This window comes from Nicotiana tabacum, chromosome 21 (assembly GCF_000715075.1).
Source record: "Nicotiana tabacum cultivar K326 chromosome 21, ASM71507v2, whole genome shotgun sequence".
NCBI classification, from domain to species: domain Eukaryota; kingdom Viridiplantae; phylum Streptophyta; class Magnoliopsida; order Solanales; family Solanaceae; genus Nicotiana; species Nicotiana tabacum.
This window is the reverse complement of record NC_134100.1, coordinates 100604789-100617201: the sequence shown is the minus strand read 5'-3', so window position 1 is coordinate 100617201 and position 12413 is coordinate 100604789. Positions and strand designations below refer to the sequence as shown.

Sequence of the window (12413 nt, the reverse complement as noted above, 5' to 3'; positions counted from 1 at the left end):
GATTAGTCTCCTCAGATATAGCAATCACTTTTTCAAGATTGGTCAAACATTCATCAAAAGAAGAACCAAACACAGAAAAATTATTCATAAAGATCCACACACCGTTCCACCATATCAGTGAAAATAGCCATCATATACCTTTGAAAATTTGCAGGTGCATTACACAACCCGAATGACATTCTCTTAAATAAATGTCATAAGGGCATGTAAAAGTGGTCTTTTCTTGATCTTCCGGGGAAATAGCAATTTGATTATACCCCAAATAGCCGTCAAGGAAACAATAGTATTCCTGTCCGGCTAACCTGCCAAGCATTTGATCAATGAAGGAGAAGGGGAAATGATCTTTTCGTGTAGCATTATTCAACTTCCTATAATCTATGCATATTCTCCAAACAGTCATAGTCCTAGTTGGTATTAATTTATTTTGTTTATTCACTACAACAGTCATACCCCTCTTTTAGGTACACATTGAACATGGCTTACCCACTTAATATTGGAGATGGGAAGTACTATACCTATGTCGAGCCACTTAATCACTTCTTTTCTTATCACTTCTTTTATGATTGAATTTAGGCGGCATTGATGTTCCACGCTAGGCTTGTGTCCCTCCTCCATGAGTATTTTGTGTATGCATAATGCAGGGCTTAACACCCTTTATGTTAGACATTGTTCAACCAATGGCATGCTTGTGCTCTTTCAACACCCTTAAGAGCTTTTCTTCCTGCAATTTAGATAAATGAGAAGAAATAATTACATGTAAAGTGATATAACTACCCAAATATGCATAATGAAGATGATATGGCAAGGGTTTAAGTTCCAGTTTTGGAGCCTCCTCTACTGAGGGTCTAGGGGGTAGGCCGATTGGCAGAGGCTCAAACTAGGATCTTTCTCTTATATATTCACAAGATGCATCCAGAATTTGTAACATCTCCTCAACCTCTTCTTCCAGTTCCAAGTGATTGAACAACATCAATGCCTTTTCTAGTGCATCTTCTTTAAATGCACTTGGCTCTACGACTAGTTCATTTATCTCCACCACAGAAATCACGGCCATGTCCTCGTAATGACGAGGCAATTGAGTGGCTCGATATACATTGAAGACCGCTTCTTTATTTTCCACCCTCAGGATTATCTTACCTTCTCGGATTTTGATAATGGCATCTCTAGTGGCCAAAAGAGGTCGTCCCAAGATGATAGGAACTAACTCATCAGCCTCGTAGTCCAGGATGATAAAATCTATAGGGAAAATAAACTTCCCAATCTGCAGCAAGACGTCCTCAATTTCCCCCTCATGATAAACATAAGATCTGTTAGCTAAATGTAGCAGCACCGTGGTGGGTCTCAGAGCTCCTAAGCCCAATTATTTGAACACTGACAACGACATCAAATTGACACTTGCACCCAAATCACACAAGGCTCTACCCACATCAATTTCACTAATCCTCACGGGGATGGTAAAACTACCAGGATCCTTAAGCTTTTGTGGAAGCTTATGTTGAATCTTGGAAGTGCACTCCTCAACAAGTGCGACAGTCTCAAATTCAGTTAACCTCCTCTTATTTGCCACTATATCCTTAATATATTTTGTATATTTTGGGACCTCACGGAGCATGTCCACTAAAGGGATGTTCAAGCGTATCTGCTTTAGTATATCTAAAAATTTGTGAAGCATATGGTTATCATTCTTCTTTCTCAGTCTTTGAGGAAAAGGAGGTGGAACCCTCTTTGATATTTGCTCAGACTCTATTTTGTTTCTCTCATCTACCTCTACAGGTTTTGGCACTCTTTCTTTATCGAGCCCAGACTGCTCATTTTTCTTTTTAGGCACTTCTACTAACTCTCTACCATTTCTCAACGTCACTGCATTGACTTGAGGATTTTTCTCTGTATCACTTGGGAGAGCTCTAACAGGTCTAATATTCTGATTGTTAGCCATTTTCCCAAACTGCCTCTCTAGATTTCTGAACTCTGTGCACAATTGCTGATTCTCAGCCATAACTTTCTGATTGTCTAGCAAGAGCTTTTTTATCATGTCATTCAAACTCTCTTTTGATTGTTGCGGGGGTTTAGGTGGCTGATTGTAATTAGCTTGAGGCCTGATATTCTGATTTCCACCCCAAGAGAAGTTAGGATGATTCCTCCAGTTCAGATTGTATGTGTTACCATATTGAGCGTTTTGATTCATTGGCCCTCTAGCTTGTTGCCCCACATAGTAGATGGATTCAGGATTCACGAGGCATATGTCACTTGTATGACCTTCACCACATAACTCGTAGCAAGTAGACATCTGTTGCACATGCTACATCTGTTGTTCTTGGTGCATTGTCATTTTGTTCATCTGATTTGCTAATCTTGCTATATCTTCCCTCATTGCTGAGAAATCATCAAGCTCGATCACACCTGCTGCCTTTTGTTTAAGTGCTCTTCGTGGTTCCCCATCTCCTTGCCAATTATTATCATTAGCAGTGAAATTGTTTAGCAGGATCTGGATCTCACTATACGGTCTTGCCATGCAACTACCCCCACATGTTGAGTCAAGATTCATTTTTGATGCCTCATCCAACCCATCAACGAAAGTATGACCCAACACCTCATCGGTCTAACAATAATGTAGGCAGTCTCTGAGTAGCTTTTTGTATCTTTCCCAAGCTTGACGAAGAGTCTCGCCATCTCGTTATTGAAACCCAAGAGTCTGGCTCCTCAACGACTTTGTCTTCTTAGTGAAAAAAAACTTGATTAAGAATTTCCTTTCTAGATCATCCCAATTATGGATTGAGTTCGCGTGCTCCTTTTGAAACCATTCCTTAGCTTCCCCCAGCAGTGAAGAGGGAAACAGTGTCAGCTTGACATAGTCCTTGGAAACGTTCTGATAATTGTAAGTGTCCGTAAATTCCAGGAAGTTCTGAATATGCCTTTGCGAGTCTTCATGAGATAGACCCACATATTGCCCTCTGGACTGAATCAGTTGTACTATGTACTGTTTGAGTTCAAAGTGACCCGTGATCTCAGGCTTCACAATTGCCTGAGTCATATTAGAAAGATTGGGCCATGCAGCTTCTATTACCAGACGCTCTTCATTACCTTCCATCTTTATTGGTTGTGGTTGAACTACGATAAGTCTTTTTCAATTCTAGTTCTAGCTTCGACTTCCCCCCGCACTCTGTGAAGTGTTTGTTCGATTTCAGGATCAAGAGGAAGGAGATTGTTTACGCTTCTACTCCTCCGCATTCAAGAGAACATCATGTGTTATCACAAATAAAGCAAACTAAAAATTACAACTTGAGCAAATAACGAATAAAAGCTTAACTTAAATAAACAATCAATAACTAAGTCCCCGGTAACGACGCCAAAAACTTATTGGTTCCCCAAGTACACGCAAGTATACGTGGCCTTCAAGTAATAAAGTGATTCAAAAGTCGGATGTCGAACCCACAGAGACTTAGATCAATCGTTAATTAAGCAACCTAAAATCAATTAATTGTCCAACGTAATCGAGAGTGATGGTTTTCTATTAATCTACTATTGGAGAAATTAAACAAGTAACAACTAATTTATCTAGAATGCAAACGTGTATGCTGGAGTTTTAATTCAGAAGAGAGGAAGATTCCAGGGTTGTGATTGGTTTATCCATCCTATCAAGTTCACTAATCACACTCGTTAAACCAAATTATCTATGATTGTTAATTAACTGGATCGTTTATATGAATAGCATGTTCCCACAATACTACTCGCCTTTCCACAATATATCAATCATATATTCCTATGATATTAAGTCTATCATGAACGAATATAATACGGTATTCAATTGAGCAAGATTATTAGGTATATTCCTATCCTAACCGCGAAATTTTTCCCCGAGCCACGGGTTGAGAAACAAGCTCTCTTTAATTCTACTCTAATCTAAACAAGGCTTTCCCAAGCATATCATAGATAGTAGGGTTAGTTGGTAGCTACAACAATTCACAAGTTAAAACTAGAATTAAAGAAACAACCACAGGATGATACTCCGAATTAACAAAGATGTAATTAATAAACGTTAATAATCATGTCAACCACAACCCTAGAAACTAGAATGCTTATACACTCATGTTTGTAGCAATAATTTTCCAAGTATTTTGCATAAATAAATTACAATAAAAAGAGAAGGAATGAAGAACTCGATGATTTTCTCCTCCAAGAATGTTCCTAACGTATTCTCCCCTTCAAGAGTCACGCCCCTCTTTCACAAGTCACGTCCCTCTCTCACAAAAGTGAGTGTAAAGACTGTTTATATGGGATAGGGTTAGCATGGGGTGAAATAATACAAGCCCACTTCGAAACAACCTTTTTAGGTTAGCTCATTCACTTTCTCGTGCGCATGCGAGAGTGAACGAGCAAAGTTCTTCTCTTTTTCTTTTTCTCTCAGGTCTCTCGTGCACTTCCATGCCCTTTTGCTATACCCCGCTGTTTTGTTTTCAAGCTTTTCCTCAATAGCTTGTTCACTCTCTCGTGTGCATGCGAGAGTGAACTAGCAAAGTCCTTCTTTTATATTTTGGTCACGAATCAACTTCTTTTGCTCACATTTAGTCCAACTTGCTCCTACACATAAGAATGCACGTAATGAACACAATTCACTACAAAAACTTATGTAACCTACCGTAACCACACAAGTTATGAGATGAAAGTACATCGAAAAATATGCATTTTGGCAGTTTATCACTAATTATTACTAGGAGTTTTACATTATAAGCGACAACAATATAAATATATTTTACACCTATCACTAGTGTTCGTTTAACTTAGGTTAATTAATATCTTATCTGGTTACCCTTTTATACTAGCTAATTATCATAAAACCGATTTATATGTAATTAATTACCTTATAAGTGATTTACTAAAGATGGTAGCTAGGGGAGTACAAAGGAAATCGATATACCGCACCAAACCAATAATCCGAGTCAAACTGAGAAAAAAATCCGACTATGGTTCGGTTTGATTTGTGGCATTGCATTCAACTATGCATACGTACTTAAAAGAACACGGGGAGAGAGACACATCCTCCCAAAAAAAACATTTGATTTCTCACCCGGTGCGTGGTGCCTGTATCGGGGCTCGACTATATCTGGATTCATACCGAAAAATCTAATATTGGGGGGGAGGGGGGAGGGTAAAGCGCTCCCTAACAAAGGCGACTTCATACCCAGAGCTCTAACCCGAGACCGCTGGTTAAGTACGAAGCAATACTTATCACTCCACCACAACCTTATTTGTACATCCTCCCAAATTTATACCGCCCTTATGCTTCAAATTAAAAAAACAACCAAATGAAGCATAAGATAATATTTCCTTTGTCCCAAAAAGAATAGATACAATTTAGATTTCAAAAGTCAAATTTCTTAATATTAACCATGAATTCGGACATAAAATCTTTTATTTTATTTTTTTTGAAATAAAATTTACATATTTAGAAACTATATAAAAAAATATTATAAGTCACACTAATTAACATTCAAATATTTAAAAAGCATATAAAACTAAAAATTAGGGTAAAAAGAGCAGCTCATTTGACTCTCGCAATTCAAAATGTATTATTTTTTGGGGAGGAGGGGGGGAGGGGACGGAAGGACTATCAAATCTCGTACTATAATTGTTTTTTATAATCTCAGTTAGGCATTACTATATTAATAGAGAACAAAACGCAATGTTAATTTCTATATGATAAGTGACGGTTCATCATTTCTTACTATCTCTATTCAAAGGTAACAATATATTATGAAGTAGTAGCAACAAGGCACTTTACTAAAAACATTAATAAATAAATATTTACAGAAAAAAAAACAAAAATGATAATGCTATAGTAAATTTTCTTTATGTATATAACTACTAGTTTAATAGTTTTGATTAGCAGCTAGCCTTTGTAGTTCACCAATATTGGATTTCATCCAACATTGAGATACATTCTTGATAAATAGCTGCAAAAATGCCCTTTAACTTAGACTACATAGATTTAACATGTCCCTTGAGAGTCTAATATTCCCCTATCTTGCAACATGGTTATTGAGATAATCAAGTTATTTTCATGGCTCATGTGTATATTTTGCAACTTCAGCGCGACGTTTAGCCTGTTCAGCAATCTCATTCAATTCTCTGTAGTTCTTGTCATGGAATAGGCCATTGCTTTCAGCAGTCTGGAGACCGTGTAGTGTTCGTTGCGCCACAGCCCATTGTGCTTCCCTCTCACCTTTTCCATAATCCTTCTTGGTTGTGAAAGCAGTCTAATAGTTTCAAGAAACAAAAATAAGTGGAGTATTATTAATTCAAGAACGGAATTTCAAAAAAGTACTAAGGTTCTAGCCCCGAAAACAGCCTCGAGGGGAGCCATGTGACCATGAGGTCAAGGGTTCGAGCCGTGAAAACAGTTCTCTTGCAGAAATGCAGGGTAAGGTTGAGTACAATAGACCCATCGTTATCCAGCCTTTTCCCGGATTCTGAGCATAGCGGGAGCTTAGTGTACCGGGCTACCTTTTACTAAGGTTTTATAAAATGTGATGGCAATAATCTATGTTTGTTTACCTTATTTTGGATCATTGAATTCCAGGCCTCACCACTCAACGTGTAACGACTGATGAATTTGAGAATATCAAGAGGGATATAGGTGATAATTGTGTAGATCCAGATGATTCCTGCCCATCCCCAACCAATTCCATGGATCCTAGCAAACTTCCAGTTGGCGTAGACAGCGATTAATGTAGCCACCTGAGTTCATCATTCCAGCAGAAAAAACAAGATCTTGATTAGTAAGAATATATACAGAGTTGTGAAAATGAAAATGTTCATTCAGGTTAGTTTTTTTCAAGACTTACAAATTGGGCTAAGAGGAAAGCAGTGACAAGCAAGAAACCCGGGCGTTCCAAAAATGACCAGCTTCTTGATCTTGTCACAAAGATAAGAGCTTGGCTGATGATGCTCACTTGAAGGTATACAGCAGCTGTAAGCTCGTAGGGATTATCCCTGATTGATTTAACGTTGAATTTCTCCTGCAGATATGAGCGATAACTTTGTTTATCAAGTTCCAATAGAACGTTTTATTTGTGTTTGGAGCCGTGGAAGCAGTCACTAATGCTTGCATTAAGGTAGGTTGTCCGCATCACACCCCTTGGGGTGCGGCCCTTCACTGGACCTGTGCGACGCCTTATGCACCAGGCTGCCCTTTTAGAGAGGAAAATTGAAAGGGAAAGAACTTACTGTAAAGAAGTCAGTGTCAGCTGCAAGATAGAAGAACACCACAGTCATAATAGCTTGATAGGTTCCGAGGACGATTCCAGTGGCAAAGATTTCGTTGAGCTTCCACGAGTCGGGCAGAGGGGATGGCTTCACCCTGTCCTTAGAGATGGTCATGATAGTTCCGTCGTTTAGGATGGCAATGATGAGGACCATGAAAGGAGGGAAGTCGAATTCCCAAATGAGGGCAATGAGCATGAATCCCATCACGACACGGATTGTGATTGAAACTGCATAGATAGTGTAGTTCTTCATTCTCTGGAAGATGGCTCTACTTGTCAACACAGCACTCACAATGACACCAAGACCTGGTTCAGTCAAAACGATATCAGATGCGCTCCTGGCAGCGTCTGTTGCATCGTCAACTGCAATACCAATGTCTGCTTTCTTCAATGCTGGTGCATCATTGACACCATCTCCAGTCATACCACAGATGTGCTTTCTTTCTTGCAGCTTCTTCACAATCTCATATTTGTGTTCTTAAAAGTTCAAATCCTTGTATTAGTTCGAGTACTACTAATATTTTCTTGATTTTAATTGAATAGTAGTAGTAACATTTACCTGGGAAGACTCCTGCAAAGCCATCAGCCTGCTCAATAAGCTCCTCAACAGGAATTGAAGCAATCGACTCATCCTTATGGTCCCCGAGAAGAGCTGAAGACGGATACATGTTGGTTCCCATACCAAGCCTACGGCCAGTTTCCTTACCAATAGCAAGCTGGTCACCTGTGATCATCTTAACATTAACACCAAGCTCGAGAGCTTTGCGAATTGTCTCTGCACTGTCATGCCTTGGTGGATCAAAGAGAGGTAAAAGCCCGACAAATTCCCAAGGTGAACCAGCACTGTCCTTGTCTTTTTCTGGCACAGTCTGCATAAATTATCATGCAATTTTATCTAGTGCACTTCAATCAATGATACATTGCAGTAACTCAAACAAAGTTATCTAATATTATGTTGGCTTACCTGTCTTGCAACGCCCAAAGAACGAAGACCGCGGTTGGCAAAGTTGTCGATGATTTCATGAGCTTTCCTTAAAACATCTCCCTTGAGATCACAGAGTTCAATAATCTGGAAAAAGGTTTTGATAGATTAGAAGCTAAAGTTTGACTATATATTTACCGAAATGAAGGATAAAAGAAACTATCTTACTTGCTCAGGAGCGCCTTTGCTAGCCCTGTGCCAGTTTCCACTGTCATCAATATATGTGATTGCAGTGCGCTTATCGACTGGATTGAAAGGGAAGAAATGAACCTCTTGGATGCCTTCTCTTGCCTGCAAATATCAGAACAAGTATTTAATCTCATTAGCAATTACTACACAGAGAAAAATCTAATGCTCTAATGAGAAAACATAAATAAAAAGAAACAGCATTAGTATTATTTCACATTACCTCTTTGGGATTATTCAACATATTAACAATACAAGCATCAATGGCATCCTGGTTTTCAACCCTGGAAGCTCTAGCAGCAAGTAACATAACCGTATCCTTGTCTGCATTCTTAGGGAATACCTGCAACCACAAAGAAACGTCGCTATGAACCTCATCTTTCGCCGTATATGATCATGCTAACACCCTCCTCGATAATGTATACCAACCTCAATCAAGTTTTTGTCGACAGTAAGCTTGTTTAAGGTGAGTGTACCGGTCTTGTCACTGCAGAGGACATCCATACCAGCCATTTCCTCGATAGCAGTCATCCGCTTGGTGATGGCACCTTGTTGGGAAAGCCTATGAGATCCAATAGCCATGGTAACAGACAAGACTGTTGGCATGGCAATTGGAATACCTCCAATAAGCAACACCAACAAATTGTCAATTCCATCTCTATATTTGCGCTTTTGAATCGGCCACATCACCAAAATCTCAATCACTATTCCCACAACTATAGAGCAGATACAGAAGTTCCCAATAGAAGTCAACACCTGATCATATTGATGTAACACAACAAATTTTAGATCCTGAATCCCAATAGTGTATTCAACTTTTAGATCCTAAATCACTAGTTCTTTTCACCTTTTGGAAATGACCAACTTGGTTTGTGCTATCAACAAGATGTGCAGCCTTTCCAAAGAAGGTATGAACACCAGTAGCAATAACAACTGCCTCGATTTCGCCTTGCTTGACAGTGGAACCAGAAAAAACTTGATCACCAGGTTGTTTTGTGACTGGTAAGGACTCACCAGTGAGTGCAGCCTGATCAATCTTAAGGGGATCACCCTCGAGAAGACGAGCATCGGCTGGGATAATATCTCCCAATTTAACACTAATCATATCACCTGGAACCAAGATTGAAGCTTCCTCCTCAGACCATTTTCCATCTCTCAAAATCTGAGAACCACATTCTCAAGATTATCATCCATTGCACATTAAGAAATAATTACCAAAGTATTTATCTTATATACATCCACTGTAAAGAATTTTTACACTATCGGTTAAAAAGTGTAATATAACATGTCGTTGCAAACAGTGGCGAAGCCAAAAAATTCAATAAGGATGTTCAGAATTTGTACACCCTTCGCCAGTGAGCTATGCAAGGGTGTTCAAAGTTTATTTTTTTTATCAATAACAAGTAAATATTTTATTCTATACACAGTATAATTTTTCGGCGAAGGGTATTCGGTCTGGTTGCAAGTAAGTTGTCTTATTTTTCAGGTTACAAAACTCGCTTTTTATAAACAGTTAGTTACCGATATTTATCTAGTAGGTGATTTGATAATGTAACAATTCTTTTACACCGTCAGTGTATAGACGTTAAACTCATTACGACAAAGCATGAAGAGTTAAGGGGTACCTTAGTTTTGGGAGCAAGATTAGCCATAAGGGCAGCTGCAGCATTTCCAGCATTGTTTTCTTCAATGAAACTGATAGTAGAGTTGATAATAAGCAAGACCACAATACCTACAAAGTCAGGCCAATCCGGTGGCTTCCCCTGTGAATTGTTTCAAAATTTCACCTTTAATAATTTTGTTTCATTTGTCATAACTCATAAGCAAGAAAAACAGAGGGATCAAGGTGTATTTGATATGACAAAAAATAATTTTCTGGAAAAAAAGAAAATATTTCTCACTTTTAGATGAAAGTTATTTGTCTTCACAATTATCTCAAAACTTAACTTCATATCACGGTTTTAACCAACAGTTAGACATTATTATCAACTTTAATATTCAAGAATTTCATCAAACACTATATGGTTTGCCGAAATTATTCTGAATCTTTAATAAATACTATATTTTTTTCGCAAAATATTTTTACACTCTCCAATCAAACACCGAAATATATTTTCAGAAAAAGTATATACTTTTTTTTAAAAATGATTTTCATCATACCAAGCACAACCCGGGAAAAAAAAAAAGAAGGGGGGGGGGGGGTGGGGGTGGGGTTATATTTTTAATCTTTTATTACCCCTCCATTTGCCAAGGCAATGGACATGACAGCAGCAGCTTCCATGACCCATGAGAGAGGATTCCACATGAACCCCAAGAATTTAAGGACCTTATTTTCCTGTAATAAAAAAAAAAATTTAGAGCTTATTTAACTTTTTTTTAAAAATTATTAAATGAAGTTTAGCAAACAGAAAAAATAAAAATCATATGTACCTTTTTCTCTTCAAGTTTGTTATGGCCAAAAATTTGAAGTCTATTTTGGCCCTCTTCATTTGTCAAACCCTCTCTGTTACATTTCAGGCACTGGAAAACTTCTTCCACCGGAATGTTTTCCTGCATGGGCATGCAATATCATTTTTAACCTTTCAAATCAAAAAAGAAAAAGAAAAATACATCTATTCTTTTTGTAATTCCATCTTGCATTCAACATTATTTTCAAGAATTATAACGAAATGATTCAGAAAATTATAAGAATGTCACAGTAAGGATTCAATTAAAATTTGAACCATCTTTCAAATTGCACGTAAAGCTTCCCTTATGTTAATGGTATGTAAACTTTATATTTATACAAAAAAGTTCTCTTCACCCTATTTTTCTATAATATGCAGAGGTGAATCCAAGATTCAGATAATAGATTCAAAATCAGTGTGATCTTATTAAAAAAATATATAAATACACATTTTAAAATACTTTTTATATATGTATACATAATTCGAGACAAAACATTTGATTCAGTTGAATCATCAAAACCCGTCCTGAGTTCCCCAAACCAAATGCAATGTACTTGGAGAGATGTGAGGGGATAATTTACTTACAAGATCAACTTGCTCATTTCTAATATCTTCTAATAAGGATAAATTGGACGTCATAATGATCTATACACTAGAAAAAGAGGGACTAAGAAAAGCAATTAATAAAAGTGAGATTTCAACAAGGAAGAAGGAAAGAATGAAGGGAAATCTATTTTAATAGCAATCACTCTATCTTCTCCCTCATTTAGGCTCACTCTCTTTTGGACACTCTTAATTCAACACAATTCCTCTTTCTCACTCCCTCTTTTGATTAATCAACACATATAATATGTTAACTAATGCTAATGAGTTTTTGAAAGAGGGGTTGGCTCACTAATTTTGACCCATTAATCACCCGTTTATATCTAAATACCCTTGGTTAATCCTATAAACAAGGAGAAGCCATGAGAAATATTGCAACAAATTCTCTCCATTCGTTTCTTTGGAGAATTGGCATTTTGTCAGAATTTTTTGTTTTGCTTGTCCTAAAAAGGTGCAACACCATAAAGCTTAGATCTTTCTCCCTCTTTAGTTCTCTTCTTGAATATTTTTACTACTTTTACAACCATAAATTTAACTTCATCTTTTTTCTTAAGAGGTCTTGTACTTTTTTTGATTAGTACATATACACACATATATGCAAAAAAAATTAGTTTTACCATTTTTTTCATACTTGTTATTTATAGTATATATTCTTAAATGACATAAAATCTTTAACTTCACGTAGTAATATTATTATTTATATTAGAAAAAGGTAATTTAAATGAATGAGATGTTTAGACATGTATTTGCAATATGTTACCTTTGATATTATTGTAAAAAGTTTATTTGCTAATATGAAGATTTAAGTAGTTTAATTCAAAGTTTTAAAAATATTTTTACTATTAAAGAGTAGACATCTTTCTTTTTTACAAATATTTTGTACTTTTTTTTTTTTTTTTACAAATACTAATATTGTCTAATTTGAAATAAAAT

General features: G+C 37.0%; 1 protein-coding gene across 1 annotated transcript; it reads right to left on the bottom strand.

Annotated features, from left to right (window-relative positions):
• Nucleotides 1–5757: 5757 nt before the first annotated feature.
• On the bottom strand, nucleotides 5758–11779 carry LOC107774664 (ATPase 9, plasma membrane-type-like). The gene is made up of 14 exons (XM_075242490.1): nucleotides 11463–11779; nucleotides 10861–10980; nucleotides 10667–10765; nucleotides 10056–10193; nucleotides 9278–9592; nucleotides 8860–9186; nucleotides 8654–8773; nucleotides 8413–8535; nucleotides 8227–8331; nucleotides 7822–8131; nucleotides 7225–7739; nucleotides 6843–7016; nucleotides 6553–6735; nucleotides 5758–6254 (listed from the first exon to the last, which is right to left on the bottom strand). The coding sequence occupies exons 1-14, from the start codon at nucleotides 11514–11516 to the stop codon at nucleotides 6057–6059; spliced, it is 2781 nt and encodes a 926-aa protein (XP_075098591.1). The 5' UTR covers nucleotides 11517–11779; the 3' UTR covers nucleotides 5758–6056.
• Nucleotides 11780–12413: the final 634 nt, after the last annotated feature.

Bases quoted from the DNA above. Each gene is read 5' to 3' on its own strand.
- LOC107774664 (XM_075242490.1), bottom strand. From the start codon at position 11,516: ATGACGTCCAATTTATCCTTATTAGAAGATATTAGAAATGAGCAAGTT. The intron at 8,774-8,859 runs GTTGGTATACAT...TTGTGGTTGCAG, and splicing joins TCGACAAAAACTTGATTGAG to GTATTCCCTAAGAATGCAGA. The intron at 8,132-8,226 runs GTAAGCCAACAT...TAATTTATGCAG, and splicing joins CTTTGGGCGTTGCAAGACAG to ACTGTGCCAGAAAAAGACAA.